Below are 21,197 nucleotides of genomic sequence, written 5' to 3'. Positions count from 1 at the left end.
GTTGTATCAAAATGGCATAAGGACAACAAAGTCAAGGTATTGGAGTGGCCATCACAAAGCCCTGACCTCAATCCTTTAGAAAATGTGTGGGCAGAACTGAAAAAGCGTGTGCGAGCAAGGAGGCCTACAAACATGACTCAGTTACACCAGCTCTGTCAGGAGGAATCGGCCAAAATTCACCCAACCTATTGTGGGAAGCTTGTGGAAGGCTACCCGAAACGTTTGACCCAAGTTAAACAGTTTGAAGGCAATGCTACCAAATACTAATTGAGTGTATGTAAACTTCTGACCCACTGGGGATGTGATGAAAGAAATAAAAGCTGAAATAAATAATTCTCTCTACTATTATTCTAACATTTCACATTCTTAAAAAAAAGTGTTGATCCTAACTGACCTAAGACAGGGAATTTTTACTAGGATTAAATGTCAGGAATTGTGAAAAACTGAGTTTAAATGTATTTGGCTAAGGTGTATGTAAACTTCCAGCTTCAACTGTATATCACTAATCTTCTGGATAGCAACAGAGGTGTATTGGCTGTTCAGATGCATAATGAGGGAGAAAGGGTTAAATACCAGTGCTTGTGTGAATATGTTCATTGTCTGTGCAGCTGCATCCAGCAACTTTGAGTCACTAGCTTTATGTAATCATTGCGAGCTAGGAAAATGGGACCAAATACTAAACCTTTGACTTCTTTAATACACATATAAGTGAATTTGTCACAATATTTTTGTTCCCCTAAAATGGGGGGACTATGTATAAAAAGTGCTGTAGTTTCTAAACGGTTCCCACAATATGATTGAAAATACCCCCAAATTAAATCTGAGGGTCTGCACTTTATCCTCAGTCATTGTATCATTTCAAATCTAAAGTACTGTAGTACAGAGCCTAAACAATAACTTTTCACTGTCCAAATACTTTTGGAGCTCACTATATATATATATAATACAAATACACACATACAAGCATAGTTAAAAAATGTTTTGTAAAAAACATAATCCATCATCATGTTTTTAATTATTCCACCACTATCGTTCTACAGACAAAGAGCCCACTTGAGAGTATCACACTGTGACTGCTTGTTGGCAGATCAATGCCTCGGGCCTTGGCCAAAAGCCAAAACCCACAAGGAAAATAAAGCAATATCTGACACCTGCAGATGTTCAGTTCATTTGAAATCTATTAAAGAACATTCAGAGAAGCTGACATGTAGTGGGTGTTTTGAATTAATGACATTCATCATTTAAAATGGATGCGACACCCATTGTGGCTTTTAGCCATTGGACATCAAATATATTATTTTAAAGCTGACTGTTAATGAACTGTTCAAATTGAACATTGAATAAAGAAAAGGGAGACATTATGAGGTTCAGTATGTGGTTGAAGGCCAAAGACAACCTTACCAGTTTGGAGAACTCGCATCAATTCCCCTGTACTGAAAAAAAGAGAGAACAAAATACACACAAAGATGACAAACTATCATAATGTGAAGTTTCATTACAGCCATACAAAACTATCAGGTTGGCTTTCTACTAACATTAGAACTTGATGACGCACAGAAGCTTGCATTGAGAGGCTTTGGGGATAGTGGTTCAGAGCAGCAGCTGGTCAAACTGGTGGTCTCCACAGCATCGGTGGTGGCTGGACATTTTAGTCAGGACCTTCCGTCCTTCGACAACATTTCCACAGCAAAGCTGGTGGTCTTCATTGTAATGCTCTTTGGGACAAGTAATAACAATTGATCAGATGTACTGTTTGAAGCACTGAAGCGCTTTCGAGTGCTCAAGTGTTACAAGCTTGACATTGTGAAGGGGAGGGAGTGAACATAGAAACCATGAGGTGGAGCTGGGAAATGATGTTGTCACAGGGACACTGCTTGAGAGAATTGGAAAACATCTCCCAAACAGCTTTCGAAACAGACAGACCTCTATGGGAAAGACAGTTTGAGATCCTAACATTTTTTTAATGCCTATTTATGAATTTAAAAAAAGCACAATTATGACAGCAAAGATGTAAAAAACAAAACTGACCTCACTGACCTTTTCCACAACACTTGGCATGGGGTTGGGTCCTGGTTAGGATCCGTGAGTCACAACACAGTTGGTTGAGTGGGTCGTAGGCCCTCAACCCACAGCAATCTGACACCAGCTGGCTCACATTCAGAGTTAACTGACCTGCAACGGTTGAATAACAGATAAACACACACACAGCATATAAATTTAAATTCAAATTCAGGAAGTGCTGAAAAAATTATGATTTCAACCCAGTTACCAGGTTTGAGTGAATAGGTACAACAGGAAGCCTGGGTGAGGCCGAAGGCCCTTTTTCCACAGCAGGACAGCCCCGCCCCTTTATGCCGTACTCCTTCACAGCAGGTGTATTCTAGAACGTCATAATTCAGCCCGTTGCAGACGTGATCTCTGGGAGACCTGAAAGGCAGAGGCTCATCTTCATGTCTAGAGGGCATTATCTTCATCTATATGCAGCACATCAACTAGACATAGACAAAGTGGAGTCGCAATGCTCACACATACAGTTACATCATGATGACACATCTTAATTAAAGAAAGGTAGTAGGATGAAGTTGCCCCTAAACACTGTTCTAAGGTCAGTACTACGACACCGTCTCAGTCATTGATATGTTGTATGAGTCATTGTTTTGCTGAGACCTGCTTTTCCAGTTGCAATTGGTGAAAATTGAAAAGTTATCATTGCTACATTTTTGAAATGTCAATACTTTTTTCATGCTAATATCAGCTACACTACATTACCAAAAGTATGTGGACACCTGCTCGCTGAACCTGTCATTACAAAATCATGGGCATTAATATGGAGTTGGTCCCCCCTTGCTTCCATAACAGCCTCCAGTCCTCTGGGAAGGCTTTCCACTAGATGTTGGAACATTGCTGAGGGGACTTCTTTCCATTCAGCTACAAGTGAGATTGGGCATTGATGTTGAACGATTAGGCCTGTCTCGCAGTCGGCGTTTCAATTCATCCCAAAGGTGTTGGATGGGCTTAGGTCAGGGCTCTGTGCAGGCCAATCACGTTTTTCCACACCGATCTCGACAAACTCTCTCTGTTTTGTGCAAGGGGACATTTTTATGCTGAAACAGGAAAGGGCCTTCCCCAAGCTGTTTCCAAAAAGTTGGAAGCACAGAATCATCTCTGGAATGTTATTGTATGCTGTAACGTTAAGATTTTCCTTCACTGGAACTAAGGGGCCTAGCCAGAACCATGAAAAATACCATTATACCTCCTCCACCTAACTTTAAAGTTGGCACTATGGATTAGGGCAGGTAGTGTTCTCCTGGCATCCGCCAAACACAAATCCGTCAAAACTGCCAGATGGTGAAGCATGATTCATCACTCCAGAGAACGAGTTTCCACTGCTCCAGAGTCCAATGGCGGCGAGCCTTACACCACTCCAGCCAACACTTGGTATTGCGCATGGTGATCTTAGGCTTCTGTGCGGCTGCTCGGCCATCGAAACCCATTTCATGAAGCCCCCAACGAACAGGTCTTGTGCTGAGGTTGCTTCCAGAGGCAGTTTGGAACTCGGTAGTGAGTGTTGCAAACTGAAGATCTCTGCAAACGCTGGACTTGCAGAGTTGCAAAGAAAAAGCCATATCTCAGAATGGCCAATAAAAATAAAAGATTAAGATGGGCAAAAGAACACAGACACTGGACAGGGAGACTCTGCCTAGAAGGCCAGCATCCCGGAGTCGCCTCTTCACTGTTGACGTTGAGACTGGTGTTTTGCGGGTACTATTTAATGAAGCTGCCAGTTGAGGACTTGTGAGGTGCCATTGGAACACAGGAGTGATGGTTGCTGATAATGGGCCTCTGTACGCCTATGTAGATATTCCATTAAAAATCAGCCATTTCCAGCTACACTCATCATTTACAACATTAACAATGTCTACACTGTATTTCTGATCAATTTTATGTTATTTTAATGGACAAAACAAATCGCTTTTCTTTCCAAAACAAGGACATTTCTAAGTGACCCCAAACTTTTGAACTGTAGTGTATATAAATATAGAGCAAAACACACATCACGACAAGAGACAACACAACACTACTTAAAGAGAAACCTAAGACAACAACATAGCAAGGCAGCAACACATGACAACAAAGCACAGTAGCAACACAACAACAACATGGTAGCAACACAACATGGCAGCACAAAACATGGTACAAACATTATTGGGCACAGACAGCAGCACAACGGGCAAGAAGGTATTACAGGAGAATAGGAGTGATTGTGATACATTTGATAGATGTGTGATGTGTGTAGTATTCTGTCAGAAGACAAATAGGAAGATGTATTAAACAGTGATATAGCTATAAAGATTTAGCAACAGTAACGGCATGATAACATAGCAATGACAATGCTACAATGATAGCTAATAGGATTAGAAGTGTAATGACATGGCTATAAATGTGCTATAACAATATAAGGCTAATATGCTAAGCAACAGTAGGAGTAATAGAGGCTAATAGCATAGCAGCAATGGGAGCAATGCACTGTACATAGGCAATAGGCAATGGCTAGGGAAGCTAAACACAGTCTCAGCTAAGTATTAGCAACAGGCTAATAGAGAATACATTACACATTATAAGGCATAACGGTTACTAGCATACATTAGCGGCTAGACTAACAAACTACAGGCTATTAAAAATGATAAGTGAATAGCTGGAAAGCTAATAAGCTTGTAGGAAAAGGATATAACCTAACATAATAAACAGTATAAGCTAACATAACATAACAGTATAAACCCCATACATAGTTTGCACAGGTTCGCATAAATGTTTGCATTCCAGTTAGCATGCTAGGTTAATTAAGCTAGCATGTTAATATAAACAAGGCTATGGGGTCTGCCGTCTAGGAAAGGTCACATGAAAATGAGAAAGCGGAAATGCCAGCATTATTGGATGCTAATTACCTCACGGCAGGTGGCCATCTTATACCTATAGGTTTTAATGGCAAGTAGAGTAACTATTGTCCCAATGGTAAAAGTACTCATAGCTCGACCATGAAGCTATTAAATGGCTATGTAACATGACATATTATATACAGGTGAAATACTAACATAGATACACTCACTTCTTAAGTCTAGGCGTCCCGCTAGCGGGACAACTTCCGGTGAAATTGGAGGGCCCGCAATTCAAATAAATAATCATAACAATTATGGATATTTGTCACGTTCCTGACCTTATTTCCTTTGTTTTGTCTTTGTTTAGTATGGTCAGGGCGTGAGTTGGGTGGGCATTCTATGTTATGTGTTTCTATGTTGGGTTGTCAACTAGCCTGATATGGTTCTCAATCAGGGGCAGGTGTTTTACGTTTCCTCTGATTGAGAACCATATTAAGGTAGGCTGTTCTCACTGTTTGTTTGTGGGGGATTGTTCCTGTGTCAGTGTTTGTGCCACACGGGACTGTTTCGTTCGTTCGTTCGTTCGTTCGTTCGTGTGTTCCTTCCTGTTCGTGCGTTCATTTTTATTATGTTCTCAAGTTCAGGTCTGTTAACGTCGTTTATTGTTTTGTAGTTTGTTTAAGAGTTTTTCCGTCTTCGTCTTTCTTAAATAAATAAGTATGTATTCAACCCACGCTGCATTTTGGTCCGATCCTTGCTCATCCTCAGACGAGGAGGAAGACGATCGTTACAATATTAAACAATTAGGTACATACAAGTGTCTTATATCGGTTGAAAGCTTAAATTCTTGTTAATCAAACTGCACTGTCTGATTTACTGTAGGCTTTACAGCGAAATGATGCCATGCGATTGTTTGAGGATGGCGCCCCACATCAAAATATTTTTCCACCCGCACAGGTTTCATAAGTTCACAAATAGCGATTAAATATTCACTTACTTTTTGAAAATCTTCCTCTGATTTGTCATCCAAAGGGTCCCAGCTATAATATGTAGTGTCGTTTTGTTAGATAAAACCCTTCTTTATATCCCAAAAAGTCAGTTTAGTTGGCGCCATCGATTTGAGTAATCCACTCGTTCAACATGCCAAGATAGGAATCCAAAAATCTACCCCTAAACTTTGTTTCAACAAGTAAAAATACATTTCTATTTAATCTTCAGATGAAATATATTTAATCTCTATTTAATCCTTTAATCCTCACAAAAAGAAATCTGGTTGGTGTTTCTTTGGATTTCTCCTACCATATCTATTGTGTTATAGTCATCTACATTATTTTAACATTTCTACAAACTTCAGAGTGTTTTCTTTCCAATGGTACCAATTGTATGCATATCCTGGCTTCAGGGCCCGAGCAACAGGCAGTTTACTTTGGGCACGTCAGTCAGGCGGAAATTGAGAAAAAAGAACCCTAGCCTGAAGAAGGCTGTACAACAACAACTATAAATAGTTTGGAATTAAGTAGTAATGGGCTAATGACATATTAACACATAATATATACATAAGATAACAGTAAAGGCACTCTGGCTCCACAAAGTCCACTTACTCTAGGCATTGAAGCACAAACACTAAAGGTGTTCAGAGGTTGTAGCAAGAAAGGTGTCCACAGGTGGTAGTCGAAGGATGGGAGAAGTCCAGAGGTGAAGGTAGCAGCACAGAGATACAGGAGCAGTTGAAAAAGGTCAGAGTGGTGAGAGAGTTCTACAGCCAGACACACATTGTAGAGGTCTGCAGTGGCACAGGCAGCTACGCAGATGGATCAGCTGACTCAGGATCCAGTTCATCCCGTTTGATGATGACAGAGAGGGCATTGAAGAGGGAGTAGGTACAGCATACCCCCAGGAGCATGAGGAGGCAGTTTGAGAGTGACCAAATACCCAGAGGGCCGCCACCCTTCTTTCCCACCCTCCTTGGTTGTTGTTGCCCCCTAGCCTGATATTGTGTGTTCTCTTCCGGTGGCACCATCGCATGAGAAAGCACAACATGGTGATGATCCTCTCCAGGAAGAGGTTGAACAAGAGGATGGTGGCAGAGCAACCCAGCAGGCCATAGATTACCAGGAAGACTTTGCACTCTGTTGTGGATGGGGCCGTCATCCCAAAATCTGCCCGAGAGGGAATTGGAAAGAGAGAAAGAGAGACGGAGAGAGATAGTTACATCTGTGAGAGAAATCACATTTCAGACATGATCTCTTTTATTATGTCTGGTCATTTTGATAAGATTTTTAAACTTAATCTCAGAAATAACACTATTCCAATCAGCCCTGTAGAGGTAATTGTTGGAGTCAGAGGTCTAAGAATGTCAGGGTTGTGTGATTGTATTTTGTCAACAAACATAAAAGTCAGAGCTTCTTAAATCATACAGCAAGAGGCTGTGTGGTCCACTTGAGAACAGTGTGATTATCTGGGAAGGTGTCCAAGGAGTCAAACCATCTCCCACGACAAGAGCCTGAAAGGAAACATATTAAAGACTTATTTTCTTACTCACTTTCCTCTCATTTCTTGTCAAGTCACCCCAAAAAAATTCTGCCACATGTTGTTTCCATTCCCATTACGTTTTCTTTGACTGTTATAGTACTTCTCGTGCACTATTTTTGGACCACCTGATAATTCAGACAGTTCCGGGCTATTTTTTGGCGCCGGGGGATAACCGGCGTAGGATCCGCTAACCGGGGGTATATCCTATTGCTTCCTTCAATCATCTACAGATCAGAGGCAGGAAGCCTACACAAAGCCGACCCTGGCCCCACCGCCTGTGGGTGTCTCAGGGGGCGTTGGGATGTGCAAAAAAACACATTTCCATTACAGGACAAATAAAAGCACCCCGCCCCCCAGGGCCCTTCCCTTATGGAAGAGGAGATATACTTTTTTTTAATCAAACAACGTACTTGAGAAACTGTCAAATCAGTCCCTTCCATTATTTTCTGAATATTTGTAGGAATTTTTAAAGAATTTTTTAGGAAGACTGTAATTATAAGACTAGAATGTGTTTGCAGTGTATACAATTGTTTACCCTGTAATTGCATACCGCCATTCATGGGACTGGACAGCTTTGATTAGTTGTTTATGTCAAATTTTCTTTCACACAGTAGTTCTGTTATCATGCAGATGCCAGATTGGCTGTGGCCTCCCACCCAGCCATGTAAAATAGATTGTGCTGAAAGGATTACACCTTGATTTAAACAGTTGTTCAACAGTTGTATTTTTTACAGTCTATGGTTTAGCCGTATGCAGAAATCAGCTATCTCTTTTTAAGGCCAGGGGGCAATATCCTGAGTTCCGGATGACTGACGTGCCCAAAGTAAACTGCCTGTTACTCAGGCCCAGAAGCTAGGAAATGCATATAATTGGTAGCATTGGATAGAAAACTGTTAAAATAATGTCTGTGAGTATAACAGAACTGATATGGCAGGCAAAAACCTGAGGAGAATCCATCCGGAATAAATAAAATTGAGGTCATAGGCCATTTCAATGCAAGCCTATCAAATCAAATCAAGTTTATTTTATATAGCCCTTCGTACATCAGCTAATATCTCGAAGTGCTGTACAGAAACCCAGCCTAAAACCCCAAACAGCAAGCAATGCAGGTGTAGAAGCACGGTGGCTAGGAAAAACTCCCTAGAAAGGCCAAAACCTAGGAAGAAACCTAGAGAGGAACCAGGCTATGAGGGGTGGCCAGTCCTCTTCTGGCTGTGCCGGGTGGAGATTATAACAGAACATGGCCAAGATGTTCAAAATGTTCATAAGTGACAAGCATGGTAGTATGGGATATTCAAAATAATTCCTCCCAGATTGAAGTTCCTATGGCTTCCACTAGATGTCAACAAATCAAATCAAATTGTATTTGTCACATACACATGGTTAGCAGATGTTAATGCGAGTGTAGCGAAATGCTTGTGCTTCTAGTTCCGACAATGCAGTAATAACCAACGAGTAATCTAACCTAACAATTCCCCAACTACTACCTTATACACACAAGTGTAACGGGATAAAGAATATGTACATAAAGATATATGAATGAGTGATGGTACAGAACGGCATAGGCAGATGCAGTAGATGTATATACTGTACTCTATACCATATGAGATGAGTAATGTAGGGTATATAAACATAAAGTGGCATAGTTTAAAGTGGCTAGTGATACATGTATTACATAAAGATGGCAAGATGCAGTAGATGATATAGAGTACAGTATATACATATACATATGAGATGAGTAATGTAGGGTATGTAAACATTATATTAAGTGGCATTGTTTAAAGTGGCTAGTGATACATTTTTACATAAATTTCCATCAATTCCCATTATTAAAGTGGCTGGAGTTGAGTCAGTATGTTGGCAGCAGCCACTAAATGTTAGTGGTGGCTGTTTAACAGTCTGATGGCCTTGAAATAGAAGCTGTTTTTCAGTCTCTCAGTCCCTGCTTTGATGCACCTGTACTGACCTCGCCTTCTGGATGATAGCGGGGTGAACAGGCAGTGGCTCGGGTGGTTGTTGTCCTTGATGATCTTTATGGCCTTCCTGTGACATCGGGTGCTGTAGGTGTCCTGGAGGGCAGGTAGTTTGCCCCCGGTGATGCGTTGTGCAGACCTCACTACCCTCTGGAGAGCCTTACGGTTGTGGGCGGAGCAGTTGCCGTACCAGGCGGTGATACAGCCCGACAGGATGCTCTCGATTGTGCATCTGTAGAAGTTTGTGAGTGCTTTTGGTGACAAGCCAAATTTCTTCAGCCTCCTGAGGTTGAAGAGGCGCTGCTGCGCCTTCTTCACAACGCTGTCTGTGTGGGTGGACCAATTTGTCCGTGATGTGTACGCCGAGGAACTTAAAACTTACTACCCTCTCCACTACTGTCCCGTCGATGTGGATAGGGGGGTGCTCCCTCTGCTGTTTCCTGAAGTCCACAATCATCTCCTTTGTTTTGTTGAGTGTGAGGTTATTTTCCTGACACCACACTCCGAGGGCCCTCACCTCCTCCCTGTAGGCCGACTCGTCGTTGTTGGTAATCAAGCCTACCACTAGTGTCGTCCGCAAACTTGATGATTGAGTTGGAGGCGTGCATGGCCACGCAGTCGTGGGTGAACAGGGAATACAGGAGAGGGCTCAGAACGCACCCTTGTGGGGCCCCAGTGTTGAGGATCAGCGGGGTGGCGATGTTGTTACCTACCCTCCTCACCTGGGGGCGGCCCGTCAGGAAGTACAGGACCCAGTTGCACAGGGCGGGGTCGAGACCCAGGGTCTCAAGTTTGGAGGGTACTATGGTGTTAAATGCTGAGCTGTAGTCGATGAACAGCATTCTCACATAGGTATTCCTCTTGTCCAGATGGGTTAGGGCAGTGTGCAGTGTGGATGCGATTGCGTTGTCTGTGGACCTATTGGGTCGGTAAGCAAATTGGAGTGGGTCTAGGGTGTCAGGTAGGGTGGAGGTGATATGGTTCTTGACTTGTCTCTCAAAGCACTTCATGATGACGGAAGTGAGTGCTACGGGGCGGTAGTTGTTTAGCTCTGTTACCTTAGCTTTCTTGGGAACAGGAACAATGGTGGCCGTCTTGAAGCATGTGGGAACAGCAGACTGGGATAAGGATTGATTGAATATGTCCGTAAACACACCAGCCAGCTGGTCTGCGCATGCTCTGAGGACACGGCTGGGAATGCCGTCTGGGCCTGCAGCCTTGCGAGGGTTAACACGTTTAAATGTTTCACTCACCTCGGCTGCAGTGACGGAGAGCCCGCAGGTTTTGGTAGCGGGCTGTGTCAGTGGCACTGTATTGTCCTCAAAGCGAGCAAAAAATGTATTTAGTCTGTCTGGGAGCAAGACATCCTGGTCCGCGACGGGGGTTGGTTTTCTTTTTGTAATCCGTGATTGACTGTAGACCCTGCCACATACCTCTTGTGTCTGAGCCGTTGAATTGCGACTCTACTTTGTCTCTATACTGGCACTTAGCTTGTTTGATTGCCTTGCGGAGGGAATAGCTACACTGTTTGTATTCGGTCATGTTTCCGGTCACCTTGCCCTGGTTAAAAGCAGTGGTTCGCACTTTCAGTTTCGCGCGAATGCTGCCATCAATCCACGGTTTGTGGTTTGGGAATGTTTTAATCGTTGCTGTGGGTATAACGTCGCTGATGCACTTTCTAATGAACTCGCTCACCGAATCAGCGTATTCGTCAATGTTGTTGTTGGACGCAATGCGGAACATATCCCAATCCACGTGATCAAAGCAGTCTTGAAGCGTGGAATCAGATTGGTTGGACCAGCGTTGGACAGACCTGAGCTCGGGAGCTTCTTGTTTTAGTTTCTGTCTGTAGGCTGGAAGCAACAAAATGGAGTCGTGGTCAGATTTTCTGAAAGGAGGGCGGGGGAGGGCCTTATATGCGTCGCGGAAGATAGAATAACAATGGTCCAGGGTTTTACCAGCCCTGGTAGCACAATTGATATGCTGATAGAATTTAGGGAGTCTTGTTTTCAGATTAGCCTTGTTAAAATCCCCAGCTACAATGAATGCAGCCTCAGGATGTGTGGTTTCCAGTTTACATAGAGTCAGATAAAGTTCGTTCAGGGCCATCGATGTGTCTGCTTGGGGGGGAATATATACGGCTGGCTATAATCGAAGAGAATTCCCTTGGTAGATAATGCGGTCGACATTTGATTGTGAGGAATTCTAAGTCAGGTGAACAGAAGGACTTGAGTTCCTGTATGTTGTTATGATCACACCACGTGTCTTTAGAAAGGGTTTCAGGTTTGTTTTTTGAAAAACAAATGAGTAGTTGTAGTTTTTCCAAGGTGTCTCTCATTAAAAAAGTAGTCTTGTTGCGCGCATGAATGAGGTGCGCGCTCTTCGTTATTTATCTTCCCTACATAGTATTCTCCATCTTAAATTGTATTGTTTATTTAGATATTAGAGTACCTGAGGATTAATTAGAAACATAGTTTGAATTGTTTGGACAAACTTTACTGGTAACTTTTTGGATTCGTTTGTATACATGATGAATGAGTGGATTACTGAATCAAGTGACCCAACTAAACGGACATTTTTGGGATATAAAGAAGGACTTTATCGAACAAAACTACCATTTGTTGTATAGCTGGGACCCTTGTGATTGCAAACAGAGGAAGATCTTCAAAGGTAAGTGTTTTATTTTATTGCTATTTGTGATTTTGTGACGCCTGTGCTGATTTGGAAAAGTATTTTGGTGTGGGGCGCTGTCCTCAGATAATCGCATGGTATGCTTTTGCTGTAAAGCCTTTTTGAAATCTGACAACGCGGTTGGATTAACAAGAAGTTACGCTTTAAAACGATGTAAGACACTTGTATTTTCATGAATGTTTAATATTACGATTTTTGTATTTTGAATTTCGCGCTCTACAATTTCACCAGATGTTGTCGTGGTGGGATGCTAGCTGGACAATTTATTAAATCACTTGCCGTGATAAAACTTGCCGTGATTTTTTCACTTGCCGTGATTTTTGTTGTTTTTGTGCACTCTCCTCAAACAATAGCATGCTATTTTTTCACTGTATTAGTTACTGTAAATTGGACAGTGCAGTTAGAATAACAAGAATTTAAGCTTTCTGCCCATATAAGACATGTCTATGTCCTGGGAAATGTTCTTCTTACTTACAACGTCATGCTAATCACATTAGCGCACGTTAGCTCAACCATCCCGGTGGAGGGACACCGATCCCGTAGAGGTTTTAACTTACTCTGCTAATTGATGAAGACAAAAGGCCCAGTGCCCTGGAATGTTTTTGCATTGATTAATTTCTGGAACAAGCCTCAGAGGCATGTAATGACATTCTGCTTCCCCATATTTTTATTTTATTTAACCTTTATTTTATCAGGGAGTCATACTGAGACTAATATCTCTTTTACAGATGAGCCCTGAGTTTCATACATAACAGAAAATACAACCAAAAAAAAGGTCCTAAATCAGCTTTTTGAATTGGCCTAGAGGCAACAAAACAAAACATTTAAGAACATTTTAAAAACCTAAAGCTGATTTACCTAACTCAGTAGAGACCAAAGGAAATTCCAGAGTTAGCCATCCCTGAGACCAGGTGTGGTAACTCGTATGTCTAAAGTTTCGTAAAGATGTTTGGTATAGTGGGACTTTTTGTAAAATGGCTTTATAAATGACAAAATAGCAATGTATCAACCTATTTGACATCAAATTGTTGTTGTTGTTTTCAACTCTTAATGATCGGCTATGAAAAGCCAACTGAGATTTATTCCTGATTATTATTTGACCATGCTTGTCATTTATGAACATTTTGAAAATCTTGGCTCTCTCTAATTTTCTCCTTCTCTCTTTCTTTCTCTCGGAGGACCTGGGCCCTAGGACCATGCGTCGGGACTGCCGCCCGTGGTGACTCCTTGCTGTCCCCAGTCCGCCTGGCCTTGCTGCTATTCCAGTTTCAGCTGTTCTGCCTGCGGTTATGGAACCGCCACCTGTCCCAGACCTGTTGTTTTTCAACTCTTAATGATCAGCTATGAAAAGCCAACTGAAAATTATTCATGATTATTATTTGACCATGCTTGTCACTTATGAACATTTTTGAACATCTTGGCATAGTTCTGTTATAATCTCCACCCGGCACAGCCAGAAGAGGACTGGCCACCCCTCATAGCCTGGTTCCTCTCTAGGTTTCTTCCTAGGTTTTGGCCTTTCTAGGGAGTTTTTCCTAGCCACCGTGCTTCTACACCTGCATTACTAGCTGTTTGGGGTTTTAGGCTGGGTTTCTGTACAGCACTTCGAGATATTAGCTGATGTACGAAGGACTATATAAAATAAAATTGATTGATTGATCAAAGAGGCCCAACCAACTTTCTGGTAGAGAATGCAGTGATTCAATTCTCACCTGTAATAAAGCACAGTGCATCTAATGGTTTTAATAAAGTGGCAGCTGCATTCATATAGATGATGTAGCCATAGTCTAGGACCGATAGGAACATCAACTGAATAATCTACTTTATACTATTTAGCAAAAGGCAGGAACTTTTGCTATGGAAGAATCCATTTTTATTCTCACCTTATTATTTGTACTTACAGCTTTCCACAGTGCCTCCCGTGCTATGAGGTTTCAGATAATATGGTATATACTGTATGTTGGATTCCAAAAAGGCAACCACTCCCAAAAACTAAATTTAAACCATATTTATTGTGCAGTGAAGTCACACACCTACACACAAATACTTGAAATAGGCTTCATTTCCTGTCACTTGACAATGTGATGCAATCACTTCACAGACAGGTCTACACCTAAGATGTTAGTGTCACGTGAAGAAATAGCTTCAGTATGGAATTGAAAGAGGGAATAACTCGTATTAAGACAGAAAAATGCATTCACATACAATGAACTTTTGTGATAATATGGCAGAAAACACATTATAAAATATAGCTTATCCTGAGATGTGACTCATGAGAGAGCATGGACATTTTTCATAAGCAAATAAAATCAACTGATAGTTTCAAGGGGCAATCTGTGATATCTATCTGTGATAGCTACATCCATTTATTGACTTTTAAATGATTGATACACCAATTGATTCTCGAAGAATATAACGTATGTGTGCACCCCATAAGCTTAGTTCAACTTTCCTACCCCATCAGAAACCAAAATTTAAAAAATGTATGCCATTGTTTGTAAACAATGCAAATGTGAGCAAACACTGTATAGCCTCAAAACATGGTTAAAAGTATCATTTTGAGCACCTGGAGAGGATGGAATGAAGAGGGGAGGAATGATCGCTGAGATCAGAGATTAACTTGATGGTGTCTGAGAAATGTCTTGTTTTCACCCAGATGTAAGTGTTTCCTGGCACCAGTTCAGGAGAGCTGCAGTGGTTGGGTAATGTGAGGTATTGAGGGGAAAAGCAGAGTGTTGACATGGCCACGCCAGGCCTGCATGGACATGACGTTCACCATCACGATGGACTGCTAATTCATCTTCACAGACACACACTCCACTGTCCCTAGCAGAACTGGACACACACACTTTAGATCAGTGTTGTGAAACCACTGTACATCAATGAGTCAAAGAGCTTCCCTTAAAAGGCGATTGAAGTGCTTCCCATTGTTCTTGCCAAAGGCCAAAGTATAAAGTCATGTTTCCTTTCATCCTGTGCTTCAAACTGGAGGCCTGACCTCTGATAATAAACAACAGTCTAATCAAACGGGCTTAGACAGAGACAGAATCCAGGCAGGGACCCATCAAAAGACCCATCATTATCTTTTATGAACTACATATAGAATCTTCATATCACTCGTCTGGCCTGTAAGTTGGTCTTTCGGTGATCATTCAGAGATGATTTGGTATTTTATTATGATCCCCATTAGCTGTTGCGAAAGCAGCAGCTAATCTTCCTGGTGTAATGTCTGCTTCCAACTCACACTTTCAAACACATAGATCCCCTGAACGCAGCTCACTCTCCAGATCCCAATCACCTGAATTCTGATCACCTGTTCACACACCTGTATGTCATTATCACACACTATTTAGTTCAGTTCTTTGCACCCCATCACTGTGAGGTATTGTTTGTTTTGTGACACACTTGTTTGTTTTGTGACACACTTCTATTTGGAGCGCTGGTTTTTCCTGGACTGTGCTCCTCCTGTGTATGATAGTTTTTACCTGACTCACTATTGATGCCTTTTGCCTATTCCCTGCCGGTACTTTAGCTTATCAGATTTCCCAGATGACGTTACTAGCCTTTTCCCTGCCTGTACTGTTGCCTTTTTGGACCCCTGTGTATGACCTTCTGCTGCCTCTGGACCCAGCTACCTGCCTCCTCCTGTGGTCCTTTACAATAAACACCTGCTGCGCCCTGCGCTTGAAAACAGCTCTCTGTCTCCCATCGTGTTCATTACAAATGGGGTGCACACAAAACATGGCATATTACACAACATCAATAGCCAAGAACAACTCAAGGAAAGAAATACATTAATAAAAAAAAGTCTCACGTAGCCTACATATCAATACATACACACAAACTATCTAGGTCAAAAGGGGAGAGGCGTTGTGCCGTGAGGTGTTGCTTTATCTGTTTTATATACCCAGGTTTGCTCTTCATTTGAGCAATATGAGATGGAAGGGAGTTTCATGCAATAACAGCTCTATATAATACTGTACGCTTTCTTGAATTTGTTCTGGATTTGGGGACTGTGAAAAGACCCCTGGTGGCATGGGGTGGCAGGTAGCCTAGTGGTTAGAGCATTGGACTAGTAATCGAAAGGTTGAAAGAGCAAATCCCTGAGCTGACTAGGTACAAATCTGTCGTTCTATCCCTGAACAAGGCAGTTAACCCACTGATCCTAGGCCGTCATTGAAAATTAAAATGTATTCTTAACTGACTTGCCTAGTTAAATAAAGACAAAAATGTCTTGTGTGTGTAAGTTGACTATGCAAACAATTTTGAATTTTCAACTCATTAATCTTTCTTATAAAAAGAAGTGATGCAGTCAGTCTCTCCTCAACTCTTAGCGATAGGGAGACTGGCATGCATAGTATTTATATTAGCCCTATGATTACAATGAAGAGCAAGACATGCCACTCTGTTCTGGGCCAGCTGCAGCTTAACTAGGTCCTTCCTTGCAGCACTCGACCACACGACTGGACAATAATCAAGATAAGACCAAACTAGAGCCTGCAGGACTTGCTTTTTGGAGTGTGGTGTCAAAAAAGCAAAGCATCTCTTTATTGTGGATATACCTCTCCCCATCTTTATAATACTGAATCTATATGTTTTGACCATGACAGTTTACAATCTAACGTAACACCAAGTCATTTAGTCTCCTCAACTTGTTCAACAGCCACACAATTCATTACCAGATTCAGCTGAGGTATAGAACTTAGGGAATGATTTGTACCAAATACAATGCTCTTAGTTTAGATTAACAGACGTAACACAAACTGTGACATAAATCATGGATCGATGAAAAAGGGGAGTCAAGATCAGATTGTATCCTGTTCCCACTGACCTGGAATCATGTTTTTGCTGGTGGTGTGTGGTTCAGGCCTTGGGTGCAGGACCCCCACGCAGCAAGACCACAGGGAGGTGTTGGGGTAGCGGTGCCCACAGCAGATGAACCCTGGCTGGGTAGGATAGAGCAGGTCTAGTCCTGGGGCAGAGCAGCAGATCTGGGTGGAGCTGACCTCCATCAGGACACTCCCAGAGCACTGGGCCTCCTCTGAGAGCCTATCTTGAACCTGCAGGTTGTACAGAGTCCCTTCACAGCACATATTCTTGCCACTGTTGGGGTTGTAGGCTATCGCTCCAGATACGTTTTTTGGACATCCCAATACCAAAAGAGCACATATCATCTCTCAGAATTTGGTGCCTATTGTGGTGTCATGTTGGGCGAACTCAGGGCCATGTACTGATGATTATTTATAATTGATTGGATTTTACCCGTTATATTTTGATGAATAGCACTCAAGGAAATAAAATCGAGAGTTCTAGCTATAAGAATTATGAGTTTTAGCCCATTGATTACTTGAATAAACAGATTGAGCAATGTTTTTCTGGTTAGGACAGTGTATTCAAATTTCTACTTTTGAAGCCGCTGTACATCATTCAGTGAATCCCAAACCAGCCCCTCGCCCCTACCAACCCGCTCGGAGGGCCTTTCATTGTCACGTGTTGCTGACGAAACTCAGAGGGTGACTTCAAGAGGATCAATAAACCCATCAGCTTCAGGACACACTCATTACTTTAATGATGCAATTCATGTTCCACATTCAAATAATAAAACAAGCATAAAATTCAAATTAACAAATTTCCTCGTCAATTTAACAATAAATACACCTCAGTAGCAGTTAAACATTTAATTTGGGATGGCTCAGTCAAAGTGGCTAAGGGTCCAATTCAAAACTGAAGCAGATTCAAGTGTGTAACCATTGCACTGTTCTCACAGACTATCCGCCGGTTTCATTGCCAAGGTGATGAGTAATGGGTATACATTCAGACAGCCATGCAAGTCCCCGGGGAAAGCACCAGGGATCGTGACCCACAGTTTGAATGTCAGGGTTCGAGACTTTAACATAATTCATTAATGATGAGACCACATCTCTAGCTTTACAGGAAAGTAGACAACCCCCCCCCCCCCCCCCCTGACTGACTTTCTAACTGTCTGAATGCCTCTATTGAGAAAGGGAAAAAAGGGAATAGGAATATGTCTTTTTCAAAGATGCCTGGAAGGCTAACTTACAGTAATCTTTGTCTCTCTGGAGACATGGTGCATTTCATTGAGCCAATGCCACCCACACAATTCTCTCGCATATGGGGATTGGAATTGTCGGAATGTCTTTTTTTCCAATGTCTCTGAGACAGAGAAAATTGTTTCCAAGGTTTGACATAGTGCAAACTGTCACGCCCTGACCTTAGAGATCCTTTTCTCGAGCTTCTAAGGACAAGGCCTCCTGTATGTCTCTCCAGCCTGGTGAGCCCTGTGGCAGCTCCACATACCAGACTGCCCATACGTCTCCTCTCTCCAGTGATGATCCATGGCACGAAGCCTCCAGTGATGATCCATGGCCCGAAGCCTCCAGTGATGATCCATGGCACGAAGCCTCCAGTGATGATCCATGGCACGAAGCCTCCAGTGATGATCCATGGCACGAAGCCTCCAGTGATGATCCATGGCACGAAGCCTCCAGTGATGATCCATGGCACGAAGCCTCCAGTGATGATCCATGGCACGAAGCCTCCAGTGATGATCCATGGCACGAAGCCTCCAGTGATGATCCATGGCACGAAGCCTCCAGTGATGATCCATGGCACGAAGCCTCCAGTGATGATCCATGGCACGAAGCCTCCAGTGATGATCCATGGCACGAAGCCTCCAGTGATGATCCATGGCAAGAAGCCTCCAGTGATGATCCATGGCACGAAGCCTCCAGTGATGATCCATGGCACGAAGCCTCCAGTGATGATCCATGGCACGAAGCCTCCAGTGATGATCCATGGCAAGAAGCCTCCAGCGATGATCCATGGCAAGAAGCCTCCAGCGATGATCCATGGCACGAAGCCTCCAGCGAGGAGTCATGGCACGAAGCCTCCAGCGAGGAGTCATGGCACGAAGCCTCCAGCGACGGCCTCCAGTCCGGAGCCACCAGCGACGGTCTCCAGTCCGGGGCCCCCAGCGACGAGGGTCCCCAGTCCGGGGTCCGCGACGAGGGTACTGTCACGCCCTGACGCCCGCGACGAGGGTACTGTCACGCCCTGACCTTAGAGATCCTTTTTATGTCTCTATTTGGGTTGGTCAGGGTGTGATTTGGGGTGGGTATTCTGTTCTTTAGTTCTATTATTTGTATTTCTATGTTTTGGCCGGGTAGGGTTCTCAATCAGGGACAGCTGTCTATCGTTGTCTCTGATTGAGAACCATACTTAGGTAGCCCTTTTCCCACTTGTCTTTGTGGGAGGTTAAATTTGTTTGTGGCACATAGCCCTTAAGCTTCACGGTTGTTTTGTATAGTTTATTGTTTTTGTCGGCGTCATTTCTAATAAAAGGAATATGTACGCTCACCACGCTGCACTTTGGTCTACTTCCTTTGACGGCCGTAACACAAACACGCAAGAACGCGCACACAAACACACTCATCAACACTTAAGAAAGGGAGGCTGGATACAGTCTGCTGTAGAAAAAGTGATCTTATCGTTTGCCCTTAGGCACTATGAACTGTATTTTTATACAAAGGTTGATCTAATGCTGATTGGTTAAAACCGCCATCCAGTCGGTGTCTATTGCACAAGTTGCCACCAGCTAAATCTATGATGTTATAATGCCTATTTACTCTGTTCCATCTGACTGCGCAATCCACTGTCTCATCAGCCCAGCCAGGCAATTTATAAACTGGGTCGCGTCTCTAGCAACCCTAGATTTGTGTCAGGAATATATCTTGTGGAAGGACGATTGTATGAATAAATTAATCAAAATAATGTTTTTAATTAAAATATGTCAATCATTATTTGAATATGTCGGTAAACCATTGTATTAAAGTGATAATGCCCTCGAAGCCAGTGTTTGGAGGATATATGGCACGGTTTGCCACGGTTTGCTCGACTTCGTCTTAGGCCAAACAACACCCGTGCCAATATATCCTCCAAACACCGGCTTCATTTCAGACTGGATTTTCCCTTACGAAAAATGTACCAACCATTACAAAAATGTCCATTCATTATCATTTACATAATAATTAACATTTCCTGTTGCTGCAGGATTATTTTCTTGCTGTTGCAAACTGGCTCAAATTAAAATCCTACATCTGCACAAACCAGTTTCCACCCTACAGAGCAACTCACTTGAGTCCGTTACAACAGATTTCATCCTGAGGGTCATATGTCTCCTCTCCACAACAGGGTTTGCTTGGATCATCGAGATAAACACGTGACTCACACACCATGTCACAAGATGCCAGATACAAGTGGTCACCTGAGGGCCACTGGTGCGCAGCCTCCACCCCACGGTGCAACGTCTGGTTACAGCACATCTCCCATTGGTCCTCTACAGCATAGGGAGTTTTCCCTCAGCACTGGGAGAGAGACACACACCAGTCAGCAGGGTATCAACACACACACACAAATAACAGACACACATACAGACACCTTCATGCACTAACAAACCGTAGCATGCACATACACAAAATTCACACACAATCACAAAAGAAAGGCCACATGCTAGAAAGTTCCAAGCGATAGAAAAGAGATCCAAAGCGAGCTCTAGTTGCCCACTGTCTGATTCACTAGCGCACAGAAGAGAATCTGCTCTGCTCTAACTTGCTAGAGGTGGGGCTGACATAACTAACTGTGCAGCCAAAACTGACATAGTACGGCATATAGCCCAAAATAAAGCAAGCACCACTTTAACGAGTCATTGTTACTGGCAAATCCTCAAATCAAATGTTATTGGTCACATGCACACAGTTAGCAGATGTTAATGCGAGTGTAGCGAAGTGCTTGTGCTTCTAGTTCCGACAGTGCACAAATATCTAACTAGTAATCCAACAATTCCCCAACAACTACCTAATACACACACATCTAAAGGGGTGAATGAGAATATGTACATATAAGTATATGAGCGATGGCCGAGCGGCATAGGCAAGGTGCAATAGATGGTATAAAATACAGTATATACATGTGTTGTGAGTAATGTAAGATATGTAAACATTATTAAAGTGGCATTATTTAAAACTTCTTGCCGCACGGATCCCTTTAGCGGGATAATTTTTTTAAACAACCGCTGAATTGCAGAGCGCCAAATTCAAAAATAACA

At 42.7% G+C, this 21,197-nt stretch overlaps 1 protein-coding gene across 1 annotated transcript; it reads right to left on the bottom strand.

The window, feature by feature from the left end:
* Positions 1-1,419: 1,419 nt before the first annotated feature.
* Positions 1,420-17,166, bottom strand: LOC120029136 (galaxin-like). The gene is made up of 5 exons (XM_038974445.1): positions 16,905-17,166; positions 6,838-7,036; positions 2,270-2,427; positions 2,038-2,172; positions 1,420-1,433 (listed from the first exon to the last, which is right to left on the bottom strand). Exons 1-5 carry the CDS (start codon positions 17,164-17,166, stop codon positions 1,420-1,422), a joined length of 768 nt encoding a protein of 255 aa, XP_038830373.1.
* Positions 17,167-21,197: the final 4,031 nt, after the last annotated feature.

The sequence above is a fragment of the Salvelinus namaycush genome, chromosome 34 (genome assembly GCF_016432855.1).
Source record: "Salvelinus namaycush isolate Seneca chromosome 34, SaNama_1.0, whole genome shotgun sequence".
In the NCBI taxonomy this organism is placed as follows: Eukaryota; Metazoa; Chordata; class Actinopteri; order Salmoniformes; family Salmonidae; genus Salvelinus; species Salvelinus namaycush.
Note: the sequence above shows the minus strand (reverse complement) of the source record. Positions and strands in the feature narration are given on the sequence as shown.

Coding starts and splice junctions, on each gene's coding strand:
- LOC120029136 (XM_038974445.1), bottom strand. CDS start 17,166: ATGTGCTGTGAAGGGACTCTGTACAACCTGCAGGTTCAAGATAGGCTC. Junction 7,037..16,904: donor CAGCAAAAACATGATTCCAG/GTCAGTGGGAAC, acceptor CCTCTCGGGCAG/ATTTTGGGATGACGGCCCCA. Junction 2,173..2,269: donor TACCTATTCACTCAAACCTG/GTAACTGGGTTG, acceptor CAACCGTTGCAG/GTCAGTTAACTCTGAATGTG.